The 27,661-nt window shown below is 37.4% G+C and overlaps 1 protein-coding gene across 2 annotated transcripts in view; it reads right to left on the bottom strand.

The window, feature by feature from the left end:
• Lsamp (limbic system-associated membrane protein) overlaps positions 1–27,661 on the bottom strand; it is a 2,169,735-nt gene that overhangs the window by 1,341,164 nt on the left and 800,910 nt on the right. For both annotated transcript variants that reach the window (NM_001414997.1, XM_039088255.2), the window contains exon 2: positions 23,777–23,836. In NM_001414997.1, the coding sequence (NP_001401926.1) occupies positions 23,777–23,836 (60 nt within the window). The remainder of the gene's footprint in view (positions 1–23,776; positions 23,837–27,661) is intronic.

The following is a 27,661-nucleotide window of genomic DNA, read 5'->3' on the forward strand; positions in this document are numbered from 1 at the left end:
AGCTTTCACCCTTCAACAAAGGTACTTCACAATAAATGGAGACCATTACAGAAAATTACAAGGGATGAAGATGTAGATGATGTCTAGACTCAACTGATCCATCTATAACATGGTTCCTGCACCTGAAGTTCAAGGAAAATTAGGAAAGATGGGTAAGAGGGGTGGCAAGATCCAGCAGAAAATGATGTCTGCTTTGAGACTAATCTCTTAACAATTCAAGGAACTATACCCATTAATTTTCAGCAACATAGCATTTGAAACAAGACTTAAGTTATACTTTGCTTTTGTAATTAGAGTGACTTTCTATACCTAATATGGGAAAGTTTCTATGTTCTTCAGTTTAGCAAACATGTTTGTGATATAAAAATGTTCTCCTTTGACATTATCTCTACACATTGTCCAGCATCCCATTGCACAGATGCATCTTAACACAGAATATGCAGTGGACCGTTCTCTTAAGAGCTAGAGGCTTTACTCTGTAACCTTGCCTTTTCCTGTCTTTGTCTTAGAATGTTCACAGTGATCCACACTCATAAACCCATTTTTGTATTTCTCTGCTCCTTCAAGTTCAAGAAAAACAGACAGGGCAAACCTAAGTCTCATACATGCTGCTCACATGTGCACGGGTATGCAACATAGCAAAACCACATCATCCAAGGAAGAATGCTCCTCCACCCTCTGAAGCTTACAACTGCCAATGACTCTTTAGTTAGAGCTGGAGGACTGAGGAGGAGCTTCTGAGTACTGGAGTTTTGTCTAGGATCATCTTCTTCAGGTCTTGGGCAGGTAGTCATACCCACTGTGAGTTCAAGAGTGTAGCAGCCACATTGTGTCCATGAGACACCATTTTGCCACAGTCATTTCCATCATCTAGCTCTTAAATTCTTTCTGCCTCATTTTCTGTGATTTTTCCGATCTCTCTCTCTCTCTCTCTCTCTCTCTCTCTCTCTCTCTCTCTCTCTCTGTATGTGTTTGTGTGTGTGTGTGTGTGTGTGTGTGTGTGTGCGCGCACATAAGCCTGTATGTTTATGTGCCAGTGTATGTCTATGCCGGTGTGTGTATGTGTATGTATGTGTGTGGGGGTATTCATTTGTTTCTTGCTAGTAAAATCTCAGCTAACAAAGCATAAAATAAAAAGGTAAATATGTCTTATGAGAAACAATTTTTTTATTATTATATGTTCCCTTGTTAAAGACCATATGAGGGATTTCCACAGAGGAAGGGAGAAGGCTACAAACAGAATTAGCTGAGTCAAAAAGAGATAATAATTAAAATCACTGTGCAGTCAGATGAATATTGAGACAGGCATGCCGGCAAGCTAGGAGGGAAATGGGGCATTGCAGTCAGGGCTGGTCACAGGGAAAGTGATCTATGAGGACACACATAGAGGCTGATTGCCAGGAAAGTCATTATCCTAATTCAATTAAAGATCATAAGGGCAACTCTCTCTTCTGACCTTCGTAGCCAACTGTCCTAAGGTCAAAGCCATGGCTGCAAAACATGCTGTTGGAAAAAATAATTGCCTTTGACGTATTTTTTGAAAACTATTTTAATGAATTAGTATAGTACATAAGACATTGCAATGTTAATATCAACATGAAAATACATAGAAGGAACAAGTTTGATGAAGTAAGGGAGGTATGATTACAATAATTAAATGCCTCAATCTGCCAATGTGAAAAGAATACCAGCTTCTCATATTTATATTTTGCATTATCTATTTAAGATAAATGGTTTGTACTTTTTGGAGAATTGTGCAAATACTTAAACTGTATATAGCCTTACCATTGAGATATACATAGCAAGAATGTCATTATTGGCATAATATCCTTTCAATTTCATAAATATCTGAGTCTTATTCCATAGCTTCTATACATTTTTTGAAATTTAGTATATACAAAATTGTAACTATACATGGGTATTGGCCTCTCACCATTGTACAATGATGAATTCAAGCAAGAATGCTAATGATTTGCCCATCCAATTGACTTCTAGTCATCTAAACAATTGAATACCAACTGAGAGGTCGTACACATACATCATGCTATGTAGAATGAAGGAATTCACAGTGGTGCTAACTTTTGTTCCTGGTGTTCAATTCATATTATGTGCTGGACCTTGTTTCACTTTTGCTTTTGGATTAATTTAAACATACTTTCATGTACTCCATTTGCCTGTTGAGTTGAGTATGGCATATGTGGAAAGAACTCAGAGAGTTCGGAAATGGCAGTGCCTTTCCAACTCCATATTCACTAATGTTTAACCTTGCTTTCTCTTAAACTAATAGAGTGATGACATTTTCTGGTAATAAATATTTGACAAACCAAAGAGAAAATATGTAGTGCTCATGTCACCAGCTCTTAGATGTAATAAATGATAAATGTTGACTAATATGTTTCTCCCAAGGAAAAAAAACTTTTTCTTGATTATCCTTCTTAGATAGTTGGTTCTGATTTTACAAACCACTCCAACATGCTTATCTATGCTCCCCACTAACACTTATTATCAGGACAAATGAGCACAGACAAGAGGTATTCTTCACATACTCAATAACAAAGCATTTCATAATCATTGAAAATCTGATGACAATGTTCCATGTTGATATTTTGGTTTACCAAAGTTACTAAAGTCCTATTAAGCTGGCAAGGTCATTTCATTGAACATAAACCACACATAATATTAGGACAGTTAACTAGAATTTAATATATAGTCATTGCTCCTCAATTATTGTTTCATAACCTCATGAGGAGTTACAAAATCTCCAAGGCAAAATGGTATTAAATATTTTCTTTTTTAATGAGGTGAAACTGTAGTCCATACGAAGAAAATCGATGGTTCACATTGCTGCAACAGAACGCATTTTATGTTTTGCTAACCATACCAAGAAATACTTCAGTGCCTCGCTTTATTTTTAAATGGTTGACAGAGTTTCAAATCAGATAGCACATTCTTCTACCCTAATAATGACCCTATAATATCACTTAATGTTTTCATAAGAATTTCATAGACAAATTAGAATTTTTATTGGATATTTTATGTATTTACATTTCAAATGTTATCTTCTTGCCCGGTTTACCGTCTGCAAGCCACCTAGCCCATCCCTCCTCCCACTGCTTCTATGAGGGTGTTACCCCATCCATCCTCCCACCCATTCCGACCTCACTGCCCTGGCCTTCGAGTCTTCATAGGACCAATGACCTCTCCTCCCGTTGATGCCAGATAGGGCCATCCTCTGCTACATACGCAGCTGGAACCATGTTTTTCTCCATGTGTACTCTTTGGTTGGTGGTTTAGTCCCTGGGAGCTCTGGGGTGTCTGGTTGAATGATATTGCTGTTCTTCCTATGAGGTTGCAATCCCCTTCAAGTAGGTTTCTTTCTCTTGTACCACAAACCTCTCTTAGATTTGATTTACTTTTGTAGACTGGTTGCAGTCATTGTAATCAAAATTTTGACCTACGACTAAACTACTTTCAAAAAGAAAAGCTTAAAATCTACAGGCTTATTAATGCTCCCATAACAGAGTTAAGTAAGAAACATTGCTATACAGCTCTGTGCTTTGCATCACCTCCTTACCTATCTCTTTGACTGGGCAGCTTGTCCTTAGTATCCTGTTTTTATCTACCTGGTAGACAATAGGTTGTAGGCAGGACCATGCTTTTCTCCTGAGAGGAAAGCAGTTAGAACATGGAGAAGCGCCAAGGTAGCCAAAGTCTCAAGGACAATACTGCACACAGTGATTTTCACTGACTTCCCAATACCAAGCATGGCAGCTTCAAAGGAGCAGCCTGTCCATTATCCATAGATGAAGGAGAATGCAGATCATGGGCAGCTAGCCATCTCCACTCACGTTCTGACATAGTTGAAACATTGATTGAGTTAAGCTGATTTACTTCACTGAGAAGACAGGGTGGTTGGGAAAACATTATTCTACTGGCTAGACATAGAAAGGACATTAAGATACAGAGTAAATGAACTGACAATTTTTCTGCTGTTGACTAACAGCTCATATTGATCCTGGAAATGGAAAGGTTATCAGTACAAAGGGATAAATTTTAATGAAAATATACACAAATCCTAGCTGGATTAACTCATAGTCAATGCTAATAGTTTGACTCTTCAAACCATTTATAAAGGTGAGGAGGGATGTGCTTTATCAAGCTCAAACTACAGCCACACAAAACTCCGTAACAGAGCAAACCGTCTGAATGCTATTAAAATAATTAATAATTCACTTGGCCCCCATTTAAGTGACAATGGCCGCCTAACTTCACATAAAGAGATCAGGCTTCAGAGGTGAAACAAGGCATTAACAGGTGTCACAGTATCACAAAGGTGATTTCCCATTAGCTACTTGGTAAATGTTCTGGAAACAGCAGTACGAACGTTGTAACTCACAATGCCACCTATGCACCAAGTCGTTATGCTAAATGAAGTTATTATTTTGGTTAAATAAATTCCAAGCCATTATTCTAAATGTATTAATTAAGGTTGATGGTGTAATGAAACAGGTTGACTGTTCGCTTCATCCCTGTAGCATAAATGGAATCTGAAACAATGAAACGCTAATGGCTGCCTCACAATGAAACTGAATACTGAAGGGGATTGCATCTGAGATACAAATGCATTTTCTCTTTGGCCATGGCAATGTCCAGATGCAAAATTAGGACACTTTGCCCAAAACAATTCTGCACAGTGATTAAAAGGGCACAGACTTTGAGATAAGTCTGTTTTGTATTATTTTATTATGATGACTAGCGCTGTTGCCTATTTCTGTGTGACCTTGAACAATATCGCACAGCCTCTCTAAACCTTAGCATGAACATTTTCAAAACTGAGGACATTAGTTGTTGCTTCCTTATATGATTGCTTCCAGAATTAAATTAGAATTCCTTTGCAAAGCACTTTGCAAGGTGTCTGGAACAGTAAAGGACTCAATAAATGTTAACACTTATCATTATTACTACCATCGAAATGTGTGTATTGCCTGCTCATTCATATTGTTAATTGGACCTTATGTTTGAAACAACAGAAGCACTATATTTCAATATGAAACTCACAATGGCAATCAATATTTTCGTTCCTAAAGGAAACGATTAGATTTTAACCACTGGATACAGGAAAGAATGCCGGAATTACCTTGAGAAGGGATTTTATAATAAAGGATATAACTAGATAACACATAAGTGAGAATATGTGCTTTAGGAAACAAAATGTTGATTCTAAAAACTAATAGAGCATAATTCCAGGAATATAGTCAGTAAGTCCTCACTTCTAAAAGAGAGCCAGGGAGATGACTTTCAGTCTGCAACTGAAACAGAAGGCTGGAGAATAATTTTCTATACATATCAAGATACATAATTGACAGGAGGGAGAACATTTGGATCATGCATGTTTAACATGTTTGAAGAAATTGTCATTGTGAAATGACTTCAGAAATGACCTCACCAAAAACTTAAATGAATAAATAAAAGTCATCGGGACTGTTAAAATATATATATATATATATATATGTATATATATATATATATATATATATATATATATATATCGCCCCTGGGTTTGCTATAAAAGGATCTCAGGGGTTATTACCATCTTATCAAATATTCCATTAAGACTAACAGCCCTAAAAGAGAACTGTCATTTGCCAAAATTTCCTCTGAGCTCTAGGAATCCTTTCTGTCAGTGTCATGCCTCGACCAGGATTCAATACAGAGAAGAATGAAGTCAGAACCTGGTTAATATATAATTAGCAATAAAAGGAGTTGGGCATTTGAATAATACATCACATGGCGAGATAAGAAGAATACCGAGAAAACGGAGAGAATACAAGCTAAGACAAATTGGATTCAAGGAGCACGAGGGGAAATGGATGGTAAGTAGGCAAGAGATGGAGAATCGTACAGCAACAAAGACTGTGTCTGTAGCTATATTTGCTAACTGTGGTCCTATTAACATCTTTGATGGAAACCCAAAACAAAACACTCATCCTTAGTTTGAAAATTAAAACATGCAGGGATAGTGAGTCACCAGAAAGTGACTGACAAGGCTTTCTCCTAGTGAGTATGAACCTTGGCTGGGACTCATCTGGACCCTGTGCTATGGTCATTAAGATACTATTTTGTGTAATGCTCATAAACCCCAGAGGCTGCCATATAGCTCTTCCATAATCTGTAACCTTGTGATCATTATTACTGATTTTCCTTGTACACTGGAAGCTCCTCTGATAGGAAGAAATACATTAAGTATTGCTGGTAGGTTCTCAGAAAGAGCACTGCTATCATCATACCATCTGGGGCTGGTTAGCTTTAACTGCACTGTCAACTTTACACAACTTAGTGTCAGTTTAACAATTGTCTGTATTAAGCTTGCCTATGGGAGGAGTGTCTTCAGCGTTAATTGATGTAGGAAGACTGAGCCATTTGTGGCAACGCCATTCCCTAGGCAGGTATTCTGAAGTATACAGGACAGGAGAAAGGTAGATGAATCACACAGGGCACACAGCTGCATTCATTTCTTTCTGCTTTTGAATGTGGATGTGGTTTGACTAGCTGTTTGGGTTCCTGCTTTGACATCTCCTCAATGATGGATTGAAATCTGGAATTGTAAGTTGAATTAGCCCTTTATAACCTTAAGCTGTTTTTACCAGAGTAATTTATCATAGCCACAAAAAATGAAACTAGAACATGTAGGGTATTTTATATTTTCCTAGATTACTGAACTGAAATCAACATTTCATAACAGTGTTCAGGTAACTCCAAACTTTCAAACCACTCAAGTCAGAGAGTTTTCCTTTAGGTATTCTACAGAAATGCTTTAGTTCATATATCCTCCATTTTTGTTTAATTATATGTCAGTCTGATAAAAAGTATACATATACATATATATATAATCTGTATGTTTTCCTGAATTATTGATGGTGGTTCAGCAATCCACCTTAGCCTGTTATATCAGAGCTCCACAGACATTTACCGGCCAACACTTAGAATTGTCTGATCCTTTGCAATTTTGTCTCGTGATCCACTGTCATTTTTATCTTCAAGATTATCTCTGAGGCACAGGTTGAAAAGACAAGGCAATGAGGGAAAACATGCAACAGTGGCTTGTACCAATCCACCTTTGACAAAGAGAATCAACATTGCAAGCGTTTTCTTTTATACAAGGAAAACAAGTTAAAGAGGAGCGTCACTGCATTGGTTTGAACGTCCTTCATGGGCTAATGTGTTTGAACACTTTGTCCCACAGGATGTCGCTGTTTGGAAAGACTGTAGAACTTACAGCAGCAGGTATATTCTCTTTGGTGGAAATCAGTGACTGAAGGTAGGCCTTGAGGGTTTAAATAATTAATTAGATAAATAATTCTTTTTTGAGTGTGTTTTACCAGTATATATGTATGTGCAACACCTGAGTGTCTGGTGCCTGCAAAAGATAAGAAGGACAGTGTATCCATTGGACCTAGAATTTAAAGCAGTTCTGAACTGTCACATCTGGGCTGGGAATTGAATCTGAGTCTTGTGCAAGAACAAAGTGTGCCCTTACCCAGTGAGCAATCTCTCCAGGACCCTCCTTGAGACTCTCAGAGCTTCCTCATTGCTCACTCTCTAATTCCAACATGTGGATGTGATTTTTGCAGCCAACCCACTTCTGCCACCACAATGCCTTCCCCGACTACTGACAAATCCATGATGGACTATATCCCTCAGGGACCATGAACTAAAAGCAAGTACACATTCCTCTTTGTCATTATGATATTTCATCTGAGCAATAATAAAGTAACTCAGATAATCATGTAAAACATGACTGGATATTTGGATATATGGATAGATTAAGACTAAACTGATTGTTCTGTGATTTCCCTTTATCCTAGTTTGTGTTAACACTGCTATGATGAAACATCATGAGCAAAAGCAACTTGGGAAGAAAAGGGGTTATTTGATTTATACTTTCATGCCATGGGAAATTATTGAAGGAATTAAGGACCAGAAGTCAGATAGTGCAAGAACCTAGATACAGATGAAGAGGCCATGGAGGGGCACAGTCACAATTGAATCAAAGGAGAACCAAACTCCAACAGTATACATCACTCAGTGTCCAATATCTTGTTTTTACTCATGGTTATCTGGGATCGCCTAAAGGATCTTGGTCTCTTCCCTGGCTCTGCCCTCTGCAACATGCAGAACCTGTCTTCCTGGCTGAGGCTAGCTGACTTTCTTTGTGGTCTACCAATATTACTAGTATCTCCAGTATGCTGAGGTACTTTCCTGCAACTAGTCTGAACTTTCACCAATAGCCTCTCCTGAGTTTTCTTCTGGAATTCCAGTCCTGACATACAGTGTCAAGCCTCAGTTGCTCTGAATGACCCCTTCATGCCATGAAACCCAGAACAACCTAGGTGACCCTTACACTCGAAAGCTCAGCTTCCAGCACAATGTACAACCTTTGCTGCCTTTGAAACACAACTTTCATGAATTAACACTGAAAAATCGTATCTCAGAAGGTTTCACTTCAGTGATCCTTGTCTCTTCTTAATCGCTGCAAACTTCTCCTTGCCAGCAGACCAGCATTAATTATCCCAGTAAGGTAAAGATTTTACTTCAATGTTTCTGATATCTTGTTAATCACAGATAATTCTTCAGCCCTAGCTAACCAGAACCACAGTTTCTCAATGCAAAATAGCAAACAGTCCTGATAGAGTCACGAATGGACTCTCAACTTACCTCTGACACTTCCCAAGTCAGACCTCTGTCATCTAGACTGCATTCGATATTCTCCTCACAACATTCAGAGACTTTTCTAGCCCACAATTCCAAAGTCCTTCCATAATCTTCTCCAAATTACCATGGTCGGGTCTGTTACAGCAATACCCCATTATTTTCATACCTATTTGTATTCCATTAGGGCTACGATTGAGAAGATGAAACACCATGACCACAGAGAAGCCTTACACTTCTACATCAGTATACCATGAAAAGAAGTCAGGACAGGTACTCAAATACGGCAGGAATCTGCAGCAGGAGCTAATACAGAAGCAATGGAGGAGTCCTGCTTACTGGCTTGCTCCTCATGCCTTGCTCAGCCTGTTTTCTTATAGAAGCAAATACCACAACTTGGGGGTATCTCCACCCACCATGAGCTTGACCCTCTCCTATCAATCCACTAACAAAGAAAATGTCTTAACAGTCTTGCCTACAGCCTGATCTTATGCACGCATTTTCTTAATTGATGTTACCACCTTTCAGATGTCTTTAGCTTGTGTCAAGTTGACTTAAAACTATCCAGCACACCTTCCATGAAGAGAATGAGTAAAAATACATCTCTGCAAACCCTGGAAAAAAATGAGTGGTCTTGACAGAGAGATGTTCATAGTTTAAATGTATAAGACTTAATATAAGAAGAATTCTAGTGATATGAATTGGTCTAGCTCTTAAATGTCTGTTGTCACACTTTAATATCAAACTCAAAAATATATTGTTTCGCATGGGAAAAGTTACCGGACATCATGACAGTGCAAGAAAGATACAAGTACATGAGATGTATTTAACTCAGTTAATCATCCTAGATGCCCCGCTGCCTCAGGCTAGTCTTAAATCCTTAAAACAACAGGTGATTCAGTGGTGAATGAAAAGTTACTGAGTTGTGAAAGATCAGGTACATACTCAGGAGTGATAGAAGTGGACCAGATGATAGCTCTAGTTTATTGACTTCCACGTGGCTGCCTAGCTTACATTCCTGACATCTGTGAGGAATGGTACTCACCACTCACCCACCCTTGTCAGCATATGTTTCATTTTTTCCTTCTCTTCTCCAATTACCACTCTGGTAAGGTAAGATAGATTTTCAATGCAACAGCAAGAGGTATTTTTCAGATAGCTCAGGATGCTGAATGGTTATTTCTTAAGCCTATGCCAATTTGTCACCTCTACTTATCCCTTTGAAAAATGTCGGATTGATTCAACCTTTCATTTATTGCTTCAATAATTTGGTGTTGAGTTATAGGGATCTTCATATATTTTAGACATTAATCCTTTGCCAGGTATATAAATGGCATTTTTTTCTCATTTTGTACATTGTCTCTTCACTCTGCAGATTTTTCTCTATGTTGTGCTGAAACATTTTATTTTCACATGATTCTGCTTGTTAATCTGCCTATTGTTTTTTGTTTTGTTTAGGTCAGTGTTGGTCAGTTAGGACAGTTATTAGATATAACTGCACAGTAATGGACTTGGTTGCTCCAATTTCCTAAGTGATGATGATAATTTGTTACAGTGGCAAAAGTAAACTCACCTACTTTAGTCTTTTTGTGCAAAGAAATTTTCTCACACATCACTTCTGGCGACTAGAGTATCTAACTTTCTAATTTTATAAAATATTGGACACTTCCTTACTAATATTAATATTATTTTTACTAAGTGGTCTCAAAGATTGCCTCAATTACAAAATCTGTACTTTTTGGAATTCATAAAGTTAAATGATGGCTAGAGTTCCTGAAAGTTATCAGAATAACGACATCATTATTGCATTGCATTGATAGAAATGATGCTATGAATTTATTTCTCTTTGACTGTAAGAGACCATTCAGTGCATATGTTATGTGGCTCCCTAAGTTTGTACTTAGTTATGGCAGCTCATGACTACTCTAAAAGATAACAACCTAGTTAGGACGGATTAGAGTAAAATCAAAAATCACTTTGAAGGATGGTTAGCTCTGTTGTACACAAGAAAAATTCACAACAGCTAGAAAATTGGACAAACAGAGTACAACTTTCACACATCCCTCCAGAGTTTTTACACAAGAGGCAACTGGAGTCCAGAGGAAACTTCTAAAGGAGACCCAATCTCATTTGATTCCTCAGATTTCTCCAGTCAACTATATTCTGTATTTTATTTCCAAGGAAGCACAAACAGCCCCAATGATTAAGTTCAGTGCACACACACACACATACACACACACACTCACACACACACACACTCACACACACACACACACTCACACACACCATACACAAACACATACACACCAAACACACAACACACACATACACAAACACTACACACACATACACAAACACTACACACACATACCACAAACACACACACGCACACACCATACACAAACACATACACACACACATTCCCACACACACGCACATCATCAAAGCAACTTTTCAAACAGGGGTCCCACAAACAGTTTCAAGTATATCTTTTACCAATAAAAGAATACTTTGCCAGGGAAGTAAATTCTAGAAATTACAAAGTTACTAAACATCTTAATTGGCAATAACAATAGGTTTGAAATTTTATTTCAATAGTCTTTTGCCTTATGGAGCATTTAGGAGCTAGCATCCTCACAGAGGATAAATTTGGGGTGATGCAGGTAAAAGTAGTAGCATTTCTCGAGTGATTCATTTAGAAATGCTTATTTTGTTTATGCGAGAAAAATTCAATAACAGAAATGATTCAAAATAGATCATATCTGTTTTATCCAGAATTCCTACAGCCCTCCATAGAGTAAACAACATGTCCCTGAGCCACGGTCTTGGAAGTCAAAATTCAGAATGTATTGATTCATTTTACAATAGTAAGGTACTTTCTGTCATCTGTTTTTATTTATGAAATTCTATTACTGGAGTCTACAGCAATTTATAAACTGGTCTAAAAAGAGCTTATAAAGACTGGCCTTGGTCAAGGAGAGGACAGAGGGAGAGATCGTTAATTGTATTTCTTAAGATATTTTTTGCCCTCCTCTTCATTCACTTTCCCTCTTTTGTAAAAATCAATTGATTGGTGTAGATGTAGAATATTTCTAATATTAATAGTATTATCATTTTATTAATAATGTGCTTTAAGTGTGAATGTAACTTTAAAGGTATGTTTGGAAATAAATGTGTAGGCACTTGCAGGAAAGGAGACAAAAGAGAGTCAATGGTGTGGTAATGTTTTATTTTGTGTGTATTTGTGTACGTGTATGTTTATATCTTTGTGAATATTTATTTCATGCTCTCAACCACCAATGAATTAAAAGATTTTATTGTTTGGCTATTGTGCATTTTTCTTCTTAATATACACCATGTGTCTTCTCTATCATTAATAATGAATATTTACTATGTGATTGTCTTAAGTTCTGCCTGATTTATATATTTGTCCCCTTACAGAGAAAATTTCTATTTGGTACAAAAGTGACATGGATACATTGTATTTTCTGAGAATTGTCCATCTACTTGCCACCCATGTCTCTGAAAAAGGTACTAAGAGAAACACATGAGCAAGCCTGGCTAAACTTCAGGATTTTGAGCTTTGTGGAAGACGAAGCTTCGGAGCAGTAGAAATGTTTATCTTAAGGAGCACAGGATGTGAGGTATTGTGAAGGTAGCCATAACTGGATTGCAACTCTCCCTCTGCCCCCCAGTGAGGACTAAATGACTTCAGGATAGATCCTGTATTCCCTCTGGATAAAACAGGTGAAAGGGAAATATGTTCAAAGTATATTATAGACATATATTTAAGTGCCATGATGAAACAAATTGTTTTGTACAATTAATATATGTTAATTTACCTTGTCCATTTCTTTATTGCTGAACTTGCATGAGAGAAGTGTGCCAATGTATCAAGGAAAGTGAGATTGATGATAAATTTATCTTCTTCTACCTTTCTTTTTGCAGTTTTGTTATTGACAGCATTTTCTCTAAACTTTCTACTTCCTGTGCAACCTAGGGCTAATGTTTACTGGTATTAAAAAAGGTAGTTAATAACTCAGAGTCATTTCTAATTTCAATGTAATGATTTTTATACAAATATATAAAGTATTCTTCAATCTTTATGTTTCTAGACTAAAGAGTAATAACTACTACACACAAATTTTTCATTCATGCCCAGAAAAGTATTTTGTATTTTCCTTGATCGATCTTGTTGAATTTCTCCTGGTTTTTTTTTTTTATTTCGTCTTTCCTTTCTGGCTATATCATAAATTTCTTGATGGAAGACATGAATTCCATGAGACATTTAGAGTATAATTTCCATTGTTAATAGAAGTAAGTTAAAAAGGAAGCTCATTTATCCTGAAAGCACTTCTCCTTTTTCTTTTTACTGGTTTTATCAGTGTATAATTGAATTTATGTTTTCCAGGTGCCTTTTGAGTTTCTGTTTCAATCCCATTATTGACATTTACTGCCATATTGAATCTGAACTCTGTTCTTTCTTCATGGACTCTAATCCTCACTCCTGCATCTAATAATCTTTAAGTGTTGTTGGCCTTTTCCTTTTCTATTGTTTATTAGGAGTTTCAGATCTTTCGACAACGAACTCTTACCTTCAGCCTTTTAGGAAATTTTCTTTTAACAAAAATGTGATGTGACATCAGGCTTGTGCAGTGACAGGATCTACACAGCAAGAACAAGCAGTGGAGGCCACAGAAAGCAGGTCATTTCTGGTTGAAAGGAAGCTGGCTAAGTGGTCCTCATACTGGTGATGTGGGAAACCATGAATAATATGAATGGGAGGCAAAAAAATACTCCAGAGCCAATATCTGTAATATAGACATTGTCTCAATGGGAGAAGGAGATTAAGAGTTTTATAACAAAAAGTAAATTGCATAAAATTGCTACTCCATCCTTACAACAATTATCTGAGTCCTGGATTTCAGTCTTTATAGATGAAGAAAGTGGAGAACAGAAAACCCAAGAAACAGATCTACTGTAACACTTAGAGCACAGAGCTAAACTTCAGTGTTGGGAGCTGGCATAGCAAATCCCTTTAACATGTACTTGTTGTCTCAGTTGGCTTTGGTTGCGATACTTGATTAAAACAATTCTCTATAGCTGTCCAGAGAGAGGACAGTTTGCTATTATGATTACCAAATTTATATCACCCCTCTCTGTCCTCCTCCCCTGATTTTGAGAAGGGTTTCAAACAGTCTAACAAAGTTGGCTTCCAGCACACTGTGTAGCTGAAATTTGGCCTTGTACTCCTAATCTTCTTACCTCCCCATTCCAAATTCAAGATTACAGGCACATATCATGATACCTAAGGAGACTAGCTTCTTGTACAAGCAGTGCCATCTTACTCCGGTAAAGACATTTATCTGAGAATAATTTCTTCAGCACTTCCTTAACTTTTTCTTTCACATGCACAAAGTCAGGAGCACCTGAGGTTCTATCCATTGCTCTTTCACTAACAATCATTGGTTTGATTATTCCTAACATGGCCTCCCCTTCTGAAATTAACCACCTTCACAAGGCCATGGGAATTTTAAAGAAAGCCATTTCAGCTTCTGATCTCCCCAGATCCAACAACTAATTTATACTCTTTACTACTATATGGCAAATCCTGATCACTGTAATAATTCCAATTCAGGTCCATTCTTAACATGCAATACGTCTTAGATGGGTAACTGTTTCTAAGGAGTATACATCTATTGATCCAGAACATTCACAGGTCTTACTGAACACCCTCTACCTTCTTTCTCCACTTTAACAAGTATGAGAATGATGTTAAGTTGGAAATTCATTTCCCGCAAATTCCATCCCCTCTATTTTTCAAAGCTCCCCCATATACGTTTATCATAATCCTAACACAGGCATTTGTTTCTCAAGTACAAAGCTATATATCTTACAACAGCCTTGTACATGTTTTAACAGGCCGTTCATTGCTATGAATAACAATGCATTTGCTTTGTTCATTGTTGAAGTACTGTTTTCTCTGAATACAATGGGTATTTCCTGTCTTTGCTTTTGTTTGATTGTTTTGGTTTTTATTTGTTTTGTGTGTTTGTTTGATTACTGGAGCTTTTGGCATGATGAAACACTTTTAGATTTAAGTAGAATTTTATTTGCCTGCTTTTTGCTTGTTTGTTTCGGTTTTGTTTCATTCGTTTTGTTTTCTCCTTCCTGCCAGTTTTGTGACTGAACTTTCTGTAAGTCTATTTTCTACCTAGGAACTACTGTAGTAGCTTCCATGAAAATGGCTCTCATAGGGTCCTCTATTGGGATGCTTGGTTTCCATTTGAAAATTGAAAGGGTTTGGGGCTGTGATCTTGTTAGAGGGAGTGTGACACTGGGGGTAGTTTTTGTCTTTTCAAAAGTCCATGCTATTTCCAGTCAGCTCTCTGCCTGTCCTTGAGGATAGGATACAAGGTCTCGGCTATGGCTCCACTGCCATATCTGCCTGCCTGGTGTCATTTTCTCCACAGTGATGGTCGTGGGTCCTAACTCTCTGGAACTATGAATACCTAAGCTAAGTGCTTTCTTTTTCAAGTTGCCTTAATCAAGGTGTTTGGTCATGCCAACATAAACGGGCTAACATAGGCTCTAAATGTAAATGATATCCCCCAAGTATTTTCCCTCCCTAAGGGAGGCATTGTAAGAGGAACTAAGAGAGCAACCTGGTTCAGTCTTATAGTTCCGATGCCCCTGTAACACTCATAAATCTTAAGTCCCAGGCTCTAGATATCATTTTTTTTAAATCCCTATGCATATGTATTCCAGGATTGTCTGTTTAATAGCTGGCATCTCCTTAAATTTCCTAAGCTCCATGAATAATTAACTGAATTTACTTTCTGAATTCCTGAATGCATTTCTACTCTTAAATCTTAAGGGTTCTTTCTACTCAAATCTCCTCTTGAATCGTTATTGAATCTGAGACAGTTGTTCTTTCTCCCACCATCCAACACAACTCCTTTCTTTCACCTAACCAATTAGGTGACACATATCTTTTTGTAGTTACAGAGGTGTCAGACTCCTCTCCATTTCTGTTGATGCTTCCCAAATTCTTTCATCCAAGTATTACAGTAGTTTTTAATTGTCTCCCTTCATGCTATTTTATTCCATGTACAAACTTATTTATTTTCAAATAAATACAAAAAATACTATTTAATTCATGATATTATCTTACTTACAACTAAAATTTTCCTTAACTTAGGAATTTTAATGTTTTCAATATATCAGAGTGTTTCCATTTATTTTGGCATCTATTCAAAGCAATTTTCAAACATTAATAATAGCAATAATGTATGAATATAACTTAATTAAACATTAGTGGAGATTTATGACTATTCTCTTTCAAGAATCAGTGATCACCTACATGTTGATTGATTCCTCATGTATAATTGTTAGTTATATGCAACTTTTATTGAGATCCTCTCCTACATGTTAAATTATCATCTTCCAAGTTTATTGAGAAAGAAACTTAGAGCTAAGTCTTCAAGATCAAGAGATCCTTTCTAAGTATTCTGTAGGCTTAACTATGCATAGCTTCCCAGATCAGATGAAATCGCGCATGCTCAGTGTGGTATGGGCTTAAACAGTCCAAGCAAGCTGTTAAACGAGGGAGTTAACCAACAGTCATATGTATGTATGATATCTCTGACACTCTGAACCTCACATGAATGACAGCATAGCATTGGTACATTGGCAGCATACATAACTTATACAGACCAATAGCTATCTAACTGAACTTAAATCCTGAACAATAACAGGGAGACCATGTCTGCCACTAGACACCTAGCTAACTTCTCAGAAGTAGCGAAACCTTGGTCATCAGAGGAGAATCTATAGCTATTCATTTAGATACTTATTTATTAAACTAGCATAATCCAAAACTATAATTTAAAACCAATGGCATTTTAACACACAGGTAAGTTTAGTCTTCACTCTTCATCAGGGAAACTCCTTTTGCTACAACAGATAGAGACCATCAGATAAAACAACAACGATTCAAAATGTAGAGTTGCAGACATTACTCTCAATGAATACAAAATACTTCTTCACCTAAGGCTCCTGAGGTGGTACAATTATTTTAAAAGCCAGAGGATCAGAGAGTTTGCTGTTAGATTGTATCTTCTAATATCAGAGGAAGCTACATAAAGTCTCACTAACATGACTACCCAAATAAGTGGTGAATAATAATGACACCAACTAACATGTCATACTGTATGGAGGAAAGTCCAGTAGACTTCTACCCTGCACAAAGAACCACACGTAACCATAGAAAGCTGAGAATGGGAGAGATGGCCTTCTCCAGGGAATAGAACATGATTTCTTATCCAGTCCCAAACAATCGGATGTGAAAATATATGTAACATTAAAGAGATTCAGCAGGTTACATTTAAAAACACGTGTGTGTGTGTGTGTGTGTGTGTGTGCGCGCGTGTGTGTGTGTGTCTGCATATAATAAAAATTAGTGAAAAGTAAGACCATGAATTTGAGAGCAGAGGGACATAAGGGAGGGTTTGGAGGGAGGAAAGAGAAGAGAGAAATGTTGTAATTAAATCACAATCTCAAAAATAAAATAAGAGCTGTTTTAAATAAAGGATCAAGGTCAACATCCTTAATGTGAATTTCATAGCTTTTTACAATTTGACCTGTGTCTTTTTAATGGAAATGTAATTACATCCTGCACTTTATTCTCTATTTCTCCTTACCTGTTTTCTATGGTAACAAGAAAACAGCATTGACTATGAAAATCTAAATCATTGCTACACACATATTGTGTATCATTTGTGTCTGCTATTTCACCCGTGTTTAATTGTATTTTTTTTTAAAAATCTTTTTTGCTTTCTGTACCTAAAGCATCTTTATTATATACCATGGACGTATGAAGTTCAGGCAGAAATGTCATCACCCTCATAAAATTCGACTCCTCTCTTTTTTCCCTTGAGCAAGAGGGAAACTCTTGGCGCAGTAAAATTTAGTATTTTTTTTTATGCTACAGGTTGGTAGGTAATGCTTTCTACTTCGTCTTCTAGTTTTAAAAGCACTAATGCCAGAATATAATCCCCTTGAAAGTAAATCTATCTATAACATCCACAATGTCATGGTATCGAATAGATTCATTCATTTGATAAATTTATTCAGTAGTTTTATTGTACCTTCAGCAAGCTGAGGATTTTCTCTACACATCTCCTTTCTGAATAATGTATTTACACTCTGAGTCAGAGGTAGCCGGTCGTTTTCATCCTCAAAGTAACAGGGTTATAGCTTTTCTATTTGAGGGGAAGACGTTTTACCACTAATCTTACTTTTACACTTATTTGCTAATGTAATATCTTCCCTCAACCTCTGCATGGCCGGAAGTGGAAAGTCCGTTGTAGAACTCATGATATAGCTCTTCAATATTCATATGAAGCTAGATTGCTACAATTTCTCTCATAAAGGTACTGTATTTAACTTCTCAGGGAATATATCTGCAGAATGGTCAGCAAACCTCTTCTTTCTTGCTTAGCATCAATTACTTTTGTCCCTGGAACTTCAGGCTGTGCTGAAAGGAAGACCAGTTCAGTCTGGGTAGACAAATTTGATGCATTCTGAGGAAACACTTATGAAGAATATAATGATCTCAACATTGAGTCATAAACACATAATAAATGTTATTTTCAAGGATAGCAGGGACCAAGAAAGCTCTCCTAATTTAGTTCTGTACCTTGGGGAACGTAGGCAATCTAACTTCTGAAACAGTGGTCATTTCCCTCTGTCCTCAGAAGAAAAAGAGACCTCTAATATATTATACCAACTGTTCTTAGCTGTGAGTTGTGATTCCTTTCAGAGTTGAAAGACCCTTTCACAGGGTTCACCTAGGACCATTGAAAATGTAGGTATTTACACTCTAGTTCATAACAGTACCAAAAGTACAGCCATGAAGTAGCAATTGGAATAGTTTTATGGTTGGGGATCACCACAACATGAAGAACTATATTTATGGGTCACTTCATTAGAAAGGTGAGAACCACTTCTATATCTTCCATGTTTTATGGTGATAAGCAAAATGGAAAGTGTCTTAACATACCAGTTATGCCAGAAAAAAAAGTATGGCAGAAACCAGCAATACCTGCATTAGAAATGTGAACTATTTGGTGACATCATTCACTCCAATTTTCAACAACTAGAATGCAGAAAACTTTATCATGAGAGGCTTTCTAAGGATACCTTTAGAAAATATGAAGGGAAGTTTCTCCTTTGTGGAAGTCAGGGCTGATGTGAAAGGGCCATTTCTAGTAAGGATTTGTGTACCCATGGCTTCTGTCACTCATTGGTGACTATCAGGGTAGAAAGGCTAAGTTTCTAATCATATAGATAAAATGCTTGTTAATAAAATAAAACGAACACTTTGGACTGCTTTCCAAAGGGAGATTGTAACTGAAGCCTCCTAAGTGTCTCAGTTTTATCATGATGCAATTTGTTTGACAGAAGACATTTGGTATTTAGGACCTTATGGGAACTCTACTTCTAAAACTGCTGATCTGCAATGGTTGCAAAAGAATTCGTCACAAACATTACGGTCTTCATGCATTGGTGAGCTCTCATAAATCAGTTCTGGCTGCAGACTCTGTGGGCAAATATCATATACAAGACTGAAGTGCATTTCAGTCTCGCAGTGGAGTTTGTTTCCCAACAGAAGAAGAAATCAGCAGAAATTTCAAGGACAAAAAGCAGTCTTTGTGCCAGATAGCTCTTGCTCTTAAAAGAAAGAAATGTGTCCTTGAATGGTGGACACATGTTCTCTCTCTCTCTTTCTCCCTCATCGTCCCCCATCTCTCTCTCTCTCTCTCTCTCTCTCTCTCTCTCTCTCTCTCTCTCTCTCTCTCTCACACACACACACACACACACACACACACACACACACACTGTTTTGCCCTTTATCAACCAGATCAATATTCTTGATGCAAATGAGATAAACTCAGGGGAAGAACGATTCATATTGAGGTGCGAAAACATTGCAGGAAGAAAAAGCCAGATCTGTTTAAGTGTACAAACACACCCGATAAATCATGGTGTGCTCGGTGGGGGTGGCTGCTCTTCCTCTTGGCAGCTTTGTAATTACTGGCTCAATACAGCAACAACTTTCTTTGGAAACAGTAACTCTATATGCAAGACAATTATAGCACCGGGCATCGCTGCTGGCCAAAACCTAGGCTACGTATGTCACAAACCATTAGTTAGGAGATGTGTCTGAGCAGCCTGAAGTTTATTAAACCCAAGTGCCACTTTTCCCTATCACTTTTCTCAAGGTCTCCCAAGGGCAGTCATCGGCTATTTCTAATAGTCCATCAATCCACTCAGTAAATAATCCTAAGTCCAGACTTTCTGAATTATTAACCTGATCGATGAGATCTGAAATCTCTCAATTTGGCTTTCCCAAAACAAGTTCTAATCTTTGCCTGCAGTTCACAATAATGGATCCTGAGAACATCCTCCCATCAGTGAAAAACATTCTGTCACTTTCTCCCCTGTGGATCTGATTTGTGTGCATTTGTGTTTGAACATGTTAGAACATATTGAAATGAAAAGGACAGGCGCAATCCTGCTTTGAATGTGACTGAGATCTCACTTTACAAAAGAAATACCTGTCTTGTTTACGGCTCCCCATTTGTATTTAACTATGTAATGACTTGCATTATCCTCTAATTGGTTCCCATGTAAAAGCATCATTTTCTCAATTAGTTTGTAAGGAAAGGGGCCAAACCTTGAATGGTCTCATTTTGCCAGCAGCAGTATGCTGGATTCAGCTTATACAAATTGGCGAGAGCCAATTTTGAATTTTGTAGGGAATTCTGAGTTATTTTAAAAGTGAAAATATAAAGGCTTGTAATTAACTAAATGATAATAAAAGCAAATATAGTAAACATCCAAGGCTTATTATCACTCATTTCACTATATTTTCACATTATCTGTGGTCATGAAATTATTTACAGGTATTTTCCTCTGTAAAAGCGGTCTGATGGTTCACTGCTTTGGTGTTTGTACAGCTTTGGATACAAAACCCTTACATTCAAAGACTTCCTGTTAATAGACTAAAATTAACCATGGTTTGACTATTTCTATCACAAAAGTATTCAGATAGTAGATAATCAAGGTTTACCTACACTTCTAAAATGTGGGTAAACATTTACAAGATTACTATTGATTATCTAAAATCTCGGTGACCAACACCACAGGTGTGTGCAAGAACATGGAAGAGGAAAATACACGAGTGTAGAAGTAGGTCATTGACTCGTTATTTTACATACAGTTTTTGTTTGTACATGCTGCATTCTATATGTAGTAATTTATAGATATACGTAATCAAGGCTGAAGATAATATGTTCTGAGAATCTATGTCTGCTCCTGACAAGAATACCTTTGGCATGGGCAGAGCATGATAATCGATAAGGAGAGTCAAGGTTCCTGTGTTATGTAAAGTCTGATTAAAACAACTGTAGAAAAGAGGTAGGATTTTCATTTGACTTTAGAAACAGAAAAATGGAAACTCTAAAAACATGAGGAGAATCCCATTCTTACTTTTAGCAATGGACAGGACCTGCTAGATCAAATTCTATCCCTCTTGATCAGATGCAAAGCTAAACTCAAGCCATCAAAGTGCCTGGGTCCCAGGTAAGATATAACTTTCTAACTAAGGCTTAGGTGCGTTAGTAGTATCAGTGTGTATAACGGAAATGTCGACATTAGTGTTAAAGAAGTAGGTTTACTTGGTAGAGATAAACAAATTGAGCAGAGCCAGTCTGGAGGACAGGTAAGAATTGTAAATATTGGATGAATTGTCATCTAATGGATGTATTAGGCTTATCTTTGCCTTAAAGAACAATATTAGAATTTGCTTAAGTTGAAAAAACCTCAGGAAAGCAAAAATTTAATAAATAAAGCAGTTCAAACATGCAGTTCCCTTTTACTGTTTTACTAAGTCTCTATAACATAGAACATGTCCGCAGGTGAATAATGCTGGCATAAAACATTTGGAATACCATTTTGGATATTTTGAAATATTTTTCCTGTTGTAGAAGAGAGGGGACGTGTTGACAGTCTCACTCCTCTTTACCTTCAGTCTCAATCTCTATCCAAGGTTTCCTACAACAAGCTCTTTGGGGGCATCCGCCTTTCAAAGACTATTCCTGAACATGTGGCCTGAACAGTGGACAAAGAAGGAAACTCCGTTGACAGAGTAGCCATCTTCCAAGCTGAAGAAGTGTGGCCTCTGAGACTATAGTGGGAGACAATGTTCTCAGTAGGTTATTAGGTGATTGAGGAAGATGGAGCTGGCGGGGGAGGGTTCCCATTAAAAGGAAAAAGAAAGAGTTAGAGTCATTTACTCAGAAGAATTTTCACAGTGCACAATATTGACAAGTGCAAAATATGCACAAGAACAGGAATGTGGTGTACTAAATCCAGGAAAGTCACAAAAATAGAGCCATGTGGCTTGTCTCTCAACATAAACTTTTAAAATCTTGCGTGGAAGTTAGTATGATTAAGATCAGGAGAAACTGGCTTTCCTTATTTCATGTTTTGTTCATTTCCTTTTGCTATGAGCATCTTACTCTTTCAGTCAGCAGGTGGTCTATTACACCCGAGACCATGAGCTCTCAGTGATTTAGGCCGTAAATACAGGAACAACTAATGGAGCCTGTGACCAGATATTTTTACTGCTGAAGGATGGTTGTTGAGTGAAAACTATCCATTTTAATAATCTGATGTGATTTATTTTTCTGTTCAGGAGTTAGACTATATAGCTGTTAAGAAGCCCATCTCTGTGGTTAGGCTGTAATGCATTGAATACAGAGTTAGACTAACTTTGTGAAAGTAACTTCTCTTTGTTTCATTTATATGTAGACAAAACATGAAATCTATACTTCTGCCCAAAGCTTGGTGTGGGATAAGTTAACCAACACACTGAGTACTGAAGAGTTAAGGTAATGTCAGGCTATAATAGACACTCCATAGATAATAATGGCTACTGCTGTTATCATCAACTATAAACAAGGGACTTGCTGCATTCCACTAATCAGATTGAAAGGGAATATTTATTTCAGTGCTACAGAGAAACAATCAAGGAATAACTAAGTCCTCTTCAGTATGCATAGATCGATTTGTATGTAAACACCAATGGCAACAGTATTGATATCAATTCATTTTAAATATTGGTGATAGCCTGTTAAAACATAGAGAGTGTAGTTATCTCACAGGTATTGAAAATTCCTATGAAAAATTCACATCAGAAATGATTGCTCCTGTTCAGTGCACATCATTTTGATGGGAAGTGCAATTGTGCTTCACAGGACCTGTATGCGAGCTATTTGAAGAGCAGTAAAGTTTAAAATAATGTCACATTTTATCTTCTCTAGTCTTCTGCAAGTATAATGGCTGACTATCAAGGGTGGGATTTAATGACATATTATTCTCCATGATTTAGATTGATCTCAAAAGTTAAGAGAGTAAAAGCACATGCATGTGCACGGGCACATTCCCATTACCGGAAAGCTTTGGATTCTGGTTCAGTCTTGAAGTCTAGACCTTTGCTATCACTTTAAGAGGCTATATAAGGCTGTTTAGTATTATAGCCAGGAGCCACCATGTGGCTAGGATATTTAATTTTTTTTTGGTAGTGTTAAAATCCCATTCCTCATTTGCTTCAAAAGCTTCAAAGTCCTCAGTGATTAGTGGCAATAGTCCAGGACAATTGGGAGATAAGATATCTTAATATTCCAGAGACTTCAAGTTATCAAAACTAGGAGAAGGAGAGGGGAATGGGAGCAGGTGTAAACAGAAGCAGATACAGAAGGGAAAAATTGGGAACTGGAGAAGAAAACAATCTTGAGCGTAGTGAAGAAGTCTTGTCTGTGACAGACTCTGCAGCTGGCCTTCAGCAGTGGAATACAGGAGGAACTGGCAAGGGGTTAAGTGTTATGGATATTGTCTAGACAATGACAACATTGTTGTAGGCAGAGTTCCCATGCAAGTAGACATTCTACTGCCCATGTGAGTTACTCTTAAAGGTCCTACTATGAGTGAGGTGACCCACCTGGGATTGTGATTGGAGACAAATTTACTTCAGCAGGAGGCTGGTTCCAAAATGCCAAGACTAAAGAAAACAAAACAGAAAAAGGAAAAACTCACAATCTCCTACAGTTTTGTCTACCAGACTTAATGGTTAATTCTTTTTATACACAATAGACATATATCTTATAGCTGTAAATATTCCTCTTTCTATGGTTCTCCAGTCCTCAGAAAGATAAAATACTCACATTGTCTTATTTATCATGTTTTTCAGGGTATGATTCTCCATAATTAATTTTCCATTCTCAGGCAGTTTAAAAGGTGGTTTTACATTTTTTGTTGATGTTTCCCTTTACTGGAAACTCTGAACTTTTTTCTCTTTTCTGGCCATATTGCATAACACATAGGTTGGCATAAAATGAGGACTGCTGTAACATGTGCTACCCCTGAAAACCAATGTTGTATCCTTGGGTTGCTCTAAGAATTTAACAGTGTGCAGCACTAAGGTCTGAGGTAAAGTGTGGCTCTGTAGAGAACATATGAGTTTGTAATGTCAGGTAACAACATGCTTTGAGAGCTGTGACTCATATATGTATTAGTTCTCCTGGACCTACTTCTCTTTGGGTGGGCTTTACATAGTGCTTCTAATGAAAAAATCTTATTAGAATGTATATCCAATGATCTGTCTTCCTTGTGGGGAGAAAAGTGATAGGAAGGCAGGCATCGGAGATTAAAGAAGGGAGGGGTAAAGACAGATTTGCATGTGCACACTGTCATACTCAACTATACAGAGAATGAGACAGACAAACAGAGATGGGATAGCAAAAGTTCTAATTTATTTTCTGTTCATTTTATTTTCTTCATCCTCAGGAAATTGTTATCCAACAGAAAAGTCTAAATGTTTCAAAAATTATATGTACTCTAAGAACTAAGAGATTATGAGAAACAAAGCCCTCCAAATGGACAGAGGGACTTTTTAAGGCATCTATTTATCAACTGAAATAATTAGAAAGATAAGAATAAACAGCAGTGTGGAATTCAAATGATGTTCTGCCCCTGATTTTGTTTCCTCTGCCATCCCACCATTCAAGATCTCAATTTCAGTCTTGTTCAGACACGCTGTTTACAGAAAAAGAATGCTCACCAGAAACTAGGGCAGGAACCAATCGAGATGAGCCCCTTGCCCTGCTTCAATAGCATAGAGAAGTAACTGAAGGTTAAGGAGTCCATGTAGTATTTGATGGTCTTTGCTAAACAGAGATTATTGATTTTCCAAAGAAGCACTTCCTTTTCTTTTTATTTGTTGTTAGTTTCCACTCTTCATAATGTTCATTTCTTATTTTTCTTTTTTTCTTATTCTTTTTTAAATGTAGGCATGGGAAATTTGAAGCATTATGCAAAAGTAAGGTTCAGATAGACCACATTAATTCTCAGTGTTTCTTTGAAAGCATCACAATGTTTGGAAAAATGGATTCTGAAGATGATGTGGGTCTTAAAAACTATCTACCATGTTCTATCATGGGCCAACGTCCTCATCCCAGCCTAATATGAGGTGCAGGCTACAGCAGGCTCTTTATTGTGGGAAGAAGCTTTCAGGACTGCTGCTCACACATCTTTCAGAATCTTACTTTTCTCCCTCATCAAAAGTTTATCACAAGTCCACCATTCATGAGACACATAAATTTTGGATACCACTGAAAATAAACACAGTGCTCCTATATGAAAACAGACTCAAATAAAGCCTACCTAAAATGTCCATCTTCACATGGCAGTGGCATTTGCATTTTATGGAAAACATTTTAAAATCATTTTAGTAAGTGGAATCCATTTTCCTCCATGAACTGCTAATACTGAATTCTTAATAGCTTCCCCAGGGTTCTGTGTCTTGCTCTGAAACCCTGAATGATTTCATCTCTGTTGAGGCACAGCAAACAATCACGGTTTATGATCATAAGCATAAAACTCTCGTCTATTACCCTTCCTGGGTTTTATATTCTTAAAGATGGAAGCCTTATTTTCCATGAAATCTGAGAATAAGACAATGCTAAATTGGTTTATAGGCCTGGTGAATATTGGTATAAACATCCTTAAAATGCTTTAATGTATAATATCAGTGCTCTAAATCCTCATAGATAAAATTATGCTCCCAATTTCTCAGTTTTTAAATAAGTTACTGACTGATGTTTTTCTTTGTTGGAGCTCATCATTGTTTTCTCTCTTGTTCCTATTATTCTTTTTTATAGTAAAAATACCATGTCAGCATGTTCTTCTTCTAAGAGATTCATATTCAAAATCTTACGTGTCCTGCATAGTATGCAGTAATGTTCTTTTTCAAATATCAGATATGTAGATGACTGATAAGAGTAGTCCAAGAGATACTACAAACAATATAGACTATCTATGTATCCTTTGGTGGCCTCCCAGGGGTTAAGAGTAAGTACCTATTGTCCTCACTTAGCTACTCACTTAGCTACATAGTTTATATTGTACCAAAAACATTATATAATCTGCTAAAGGAGGGAAGAAATTAAACAGTACTACCCAATTGCAATATTTATGAACCATGGCAGCAAGCAGGATAGCAAGATACCCATAGGGTGCAATAATTGGTATTCATATGCTAAGAGTAACAAAGAGCTGTCTAATTGTACTTTAGGTATGGTCCACTCAATGGGTGATAAGTCCTAACTGGTATTGAAAACATATCCAGCATCCCAGAGCTAGTCTGATCACAGACATTAAAAAAGAATCTACTACTGCCACTTGACTAGACCAACACTATTCCTAACTACATTCTACAACTTAGTCTTCCCACAGATAAACGTAGTTCCAACCCACATTAAGAAGCCTAACTTTAAAGCAAGGGGAGACCACCACAGAAAGCCACAATTGTACACTGTGGGGAGATCAATGGGTAGTTAGGACCCCAGCCTCAATGAATGATACTATGTTACAGCTCCTGCTTCTGTGATTCAGGGAACATCCATGGAATAAGAGGTGGAAACATTGTAAGATCCAGAACACTAGAAAATCTACGGTGAAACAGTCTCTTCTAGATACTGCTGCACAGATAAGACCAGAAAATGACAATGTCAATGGATATATTACTATGGAAGAGGGAAAATAATGGCAAGACCCCACTTGAGAAAGAACTGCAGGTAAGTAGTGAATGCTAGGAGGAAAACACTCTCCCAAGGATGAGTCTCCTTTTTGATTGCCCAGTGCAGAACAGTAAGCCCAAAGTCATACGCACAAAAAACAAGACTGGTTCAACAAGCTGTACTTATAGATTTGTGCATATACATATACACTTACATATGTATAAATCAAATAGTCTTCAAAAAAGAGGTATTAACTTGGGGAGGGAATGTGGGAAGGATTAGAAAAAAGGTCTAATTCCTTCAACGGGGGTCCTATTCTCAGTTCAGTGGTTTGCTGCTGGCATTCGCCTCTGTATTTGCTGTATTCTGGCTGTGTCTCTCAGGAGCGATCTACATCCGGCTCCTGTCGGTCTGCACTTCTTTGCTTCATCCATCTTGTCTAATTGGGTGGCTGTATATGTATGGGCCACATGTGGGGCAGGCTCTGAATGGGTGTTCCTTCAGTCTCTGTTTTAATCTTTGCCTCTCTCTTCCCTGCCAAGGGTATTCTTATTCCCCTTTTAGAGAAGGAGTGAAGCATTCACATTTTGATCATCCGTCTTGAGTTTCATTTGTTCTAGGCATCTAGGGTAAGAGCTTGAAGAGGCTCGAGACCCCATATGTACAACAATGCCAAGCAACCAGAGCTTCCAGGGACTAAGCCACTACCCAAAGACTACACATGGACTGACCCTGGACTCTGACCCCATAGGTAGCAATGAATATCCTAGTAAGAGCACCAGTGGAAGGGGAAGCCCTGGGTCCTGCTA

This window comes from Rattus norvegicus, chromosome 11, assembly GCF_036323735.1.
Source record: "Rattus norvegicus strain BN/NHsdMcwi chromosome 11, GRCr8, whole genome shotgun sequence".
NCBI lineage: Eukaryota > Metazoa > Chordata > Mammalia > Rodentia > Muridae > Rattus > Rattus norvegicus.